General features: G+C 32.0%; 1 protein-coding gene across 1 annotated transcript in view; it reads left to right on the top strand.

Moving 5' to 3' along the window:
- Positions 1-1,312: 1,312 nt before the first annotated feature.
- si:zfos-464b6.2 overlaps positions 1,313-4,366 on the top strand; it is a 10,011-nt gene continuing 6,957 nt past the window's right edge. The window contains exon 1 of the mRNA XM_003200494.7: positions 1,313-1,570. Within this exon, the coding sequence (XP_003200542.1) occupies positions 1,558-1,570 (13 nt within the window). The 5' untranslated portion in view covers positions 1,313-1,557. The remainder of the gene's footprint in view (positions 1,571-4,366) is intronic.

The following is a 4,366-nucleotide window of genomic DNA, read 5'->3' as shown; positions in this document are numbered from 1 at the left end:
GATGCAAAATAAATATGATGAAACAAAATGTACGCGGCAAAAATTTGTTTGCTAGATGGTTTACTAAACGAGGTTGCTAAGGCGTAGCTAGGTGGTTGCTAAGGTGTTGCTAGGTGGTTTGAAGGTTTTTCTAGGCACTTGCTAAGGTGTTGCTAGGGTGTTCTGAGGGGTTGTTAGGCGGTTGTTAAGGTGTTGCTAAGTGGTTGCTTGGGTGTTCTGAGTGGTTGCTAGGCGGTTCCTGAGTGCTGCTTGGCGGTTCCTAGGGTGTTGATAGGTGGTTGCTAAGGTGTTGCTAGGCGCTTGCTAAGGTTTTGCTAGGTTGTTGTTACAGTGTTCAGAGTGGTTGCTAGGTAGTTGCTAAGGGGTTGCTGGGTGTTGCTAAGGTGTTGATAGATGGTTGCTTGGGTGTTCTGAGTGGTTGCTAGGCAGTTGCTAGGGTGTTGCTACTTGGTTGCTAAGGTGTTGCTAGGTGGTTATTAGGGTGTTCTGAGTGGTTGCTAGGTGATTGCTAAGGTGTTGCTAGGCAGTTGCTAAGGTGTTACTAGGTGGTTGCTAAGGTGTTGCTAGGCGGTTGCTAAGGTGTTGCTAGGTGGTTGATAAGGTGTTGCTTGGTGGTTGCTAGGATGTGCAGGATGGATTAGTTTATTGTTGGTATGAATTGGTGTTGTTAATATGTCAATGGCAGTTTTTACAATAGAAGTCTATGGGACAGTTGCTAGGGTATCATAAGTGGTTGCTATAGGGTGTGGCTAGTAAGTTGAAAGGTCATCAGGGATTGGCAGATTTGTAGTCTGCGTTAAATGAGCGTAACCTTAAGTCTATATGACATATAACCTTATGTCTGCAGTAATGTTATGAGGTCATAAAGTTTGGTCCAATGTTAAGTCAATGGGACTTTTCCGAATTTTCCGGGTCAGTTTTTGGAAAACTATAAGTCAGATCAGCTGGAAAATAAAGCCTATAGCAACCTGAGTCAGACCGGTTTGGAGGTTTGGTGTTAGTTTGGTGGTTGTATCTAGGAATAGATACATATGGAAATTATTCTCTAAAGAAGAAGAAGAAGAAGTTTATTTAGTATAGTTTAACAGTATATTGGCTTTCTCAAGCCACCATGACAAGAGTCTGTTTCACAATATAAAACAATGCGGTCATGGTGAGCAGAAGAGAGCACCCTCAGAAACATGCCTCAAACCTTTAGACTAAAACATACTTCAGATGAGTAACAAATTAAGTATGGAACATAACCCCGACTTTGGAAGGAAATCTTTCTCTTTTTTTTGGCAAATATTTGACCTGCGTTGCTGTTTTGCGCAAGCAGTTAGAACATCACGCACACACACACTCACACACACACACACACTAACAGCAGACTTGTCAACTGCGCGCTCTGCAACCTGTAGAACCGACTAAAAGAAGACAAAACATACATAAAGGAGAGGAATATGCAAAGACACGCAGGCGTTTGTGAGCTCCGGATGTTTTGCAGAAATGGATCAGTTTCAGAGCGTCATACCTGAAAAACTCCGTGGATTATGACTGTTCATCACTTCTGTCGGCATGTGTTCGAGAGGTAAACTAACTTTTCTTACCCACATTTTGACTGACGATTTCTTCTTTCCCATAAAAGTCTTGTAACCCAGTATAAACAAACCCCGTTAATCCACTGTAGTTACTTTCGGTTTCTATTTATGCCTCTTCTGCTCTAATTTAAAAATACATCTATGATTACAAACCCATATCCATGACTTGGAGGATTACATACATCATGGCTTTATTTACGAACAGTCTAATGTGACAAAACTGTGAGAGAATAGATGTGTCTAGCAGCCTGAGAATGGAGGAAGCAGAACCGTTATGAAGTGCGTGCGTCTGGATGAAGCGCAGATCTATCTTTATATTTTGATTATATATTAATATCCTATGCATATAGGCTGGGGTGTGTAAAATAATGCCCACATACGCGTATTATTACATCATTTTAAAGGGTTGAATTGGGTTAAAGTTACAGTTACAGTGTCGGAAACTAACCTAAAATATATAGCCTACCCAACAATTTAACCTGCCATTTTTATTAGCTGAATGACTATAGGGATATGAGAAAACATGTTTAATTAATATAATTTAATATTTTATTAGCTGAATGACTATAGGGATATGAGAAAACGTGTTTAATTTAATATAATTTAATTTTTTATTAGCTGAATGACTATAGGGATATGAGAAAACGTGTTTAATTTAATATAATTTATTATTTTATTAGCTGAATGACTATAGGGATATGAGAAAACGTGTTTACACTTATTATTATTTATTATTTTATTAGCTGAATGACTATAGGGATATGAGAAAACGTGTTTAATTTAATATAATTTATTATTTTATTAGCTGAATGACTATAGGGATATGAGAAAACGTGTTTAATTTAATATAATTTATTATTTTATTAGCTGAATGACTATAGGGATATGAGAAAACGTGTTTACACTTATTATTATTTATTATTTTATTAGCTGAATGACTATAGGGATATGAGAAAACGTGTTTACACTTATTATTATTTATTATTTTATTAGCTGAATGACTATAGGGATATGAGAAAACGTGTTTAATTTAATATAATTTATTATTTTATTAGCTGAATGACTATAGGGATATGAGAAAACGTGTTTAATTTAATATAATTTATTATTTTATTAGCTGAATGACTATAGGGATATGAGAAAACGTGTTTACACTTATTATTATTTATTATTTTATTAGCTGAATGACTATAGGGATATGAGAAAACGTGTTTACACTTATTATTATTTATTATTTTATTAGCTGAATGACTATAGGGATATGAGAAAACGTGTTTAATTTAATATAATTTATTATTTTATTAGCTGAATGACTATAGGGATATGAGAAAACGTGTTTACACTTATTATTATTTATTATTTTATTAGCTGAATGACTATAGGGATATGAGAAAACGTGTTTAATTTAATATAATTTATTATTTTATTAGCTGAATGACTATAGGGATATGAGAAAACGTGTTTAATTTAATATAATTTATTATTTTATTAGCTGAATGACTATAGGGATATGAGAAAACGTGTTTAATTTAATATAATTTATTATTTTATTAGCTGAATGACTATAGGGATATGAGAAAACGTGTTTAATTTAATCTAATTTAATATTTTATTAGCTGAATGACTATAGGGATATGAGAAAACGTGTTTATATTTAATATAATTTATTATTTTATTAGCTGAATGACTATAGGGATATGAGAAAACATGTTTAATTAATATTAATTATTATTTTATTAGCTGAATGAATATGAGAAAACGTGTTTAATTTAATAATACTTATTATTTTATTAGCTGAATGACTATATGGATTTGAGAAAACTTGTTTAATTTAATATTATCTATTATTTTATTAGCTGAATGACTATAGGGATATGAGAAAACGTGTTTAATTTAATATAATTTATTATTTTATTAGCTGAATGACTATAGGGATATGGGAAAACCTGTTTAATTTTAATTAAATATGACTTATTAAATCAGGTAGGCTATTATTCAAATGTTTTTTGTTCTAGAAAGTTTACCCAAAGGCAAATAATGTTTATAATTGCTGAAAAATAAATTAAAAAGAATCTTTCATTCTAGTTTTGGTGATTATTTTTGCTCACACGTCCTTTTATAGTACTGTCTAACAAGGAAAATTCATGAGATTATATGACGACTATGAATTATAAGCATAAATGTATGTTGGATAATACTTATTTGTAGGATTATTAATCAAGCTGAAGCTTCAACAATGGGAGTTTTAATATGGCAGGTACATTTTCACCACAGCATAATAGTGTTAATTACACCGTGTTGAAAACATGTGCCCTACAGTGCCGGAGCCTCTGAGAGTATTTCAGCACGTGTTTGAACATGATGGGGTCTGACATGCTTAGATAAAGCCTGACCTTCCCTTAGCACATACGGGTTCTAATATACAGGCAAGAGTGAGAATTACAGGGGGGTTTTGGGGGGGGATTGACCCCCCTCCCCAATTAATGCTTGATCTCCCCCTGAAGGACATCAAAACAAGATGCATGGTGGGAGGGGCCTATATATTATTTATTTATATATATATATATATATATATATATATATATATATATATATATATATATATATATATATATATATATATATATATATATATATATATATATATATATATATATAAACGCGTATGTATTATATTATTTTCTTTTATATTATATTTTTTATATTATTATTTTATATTATATTATTATTCTATATTATATTATATTATATATATTTTTTTTATTATATAATTTTATATTATATTA

This window comes from Danio rerio, chromosome 18 (assembly GCF_049306965.1).
Source record: "Danio rerio strain Tuebingen ecotype United States chromosome 18, GRCz12tu, whole genome shotgun sequence".
NCBI lineage: Eukaryota > Metazoa > Chordata > Actinopteri > Cypriniformes > Danionidae > Danio > Danio rerio.
This window is presented reverse-complemented; position numbering and strand designations above follow the sequence as displayed.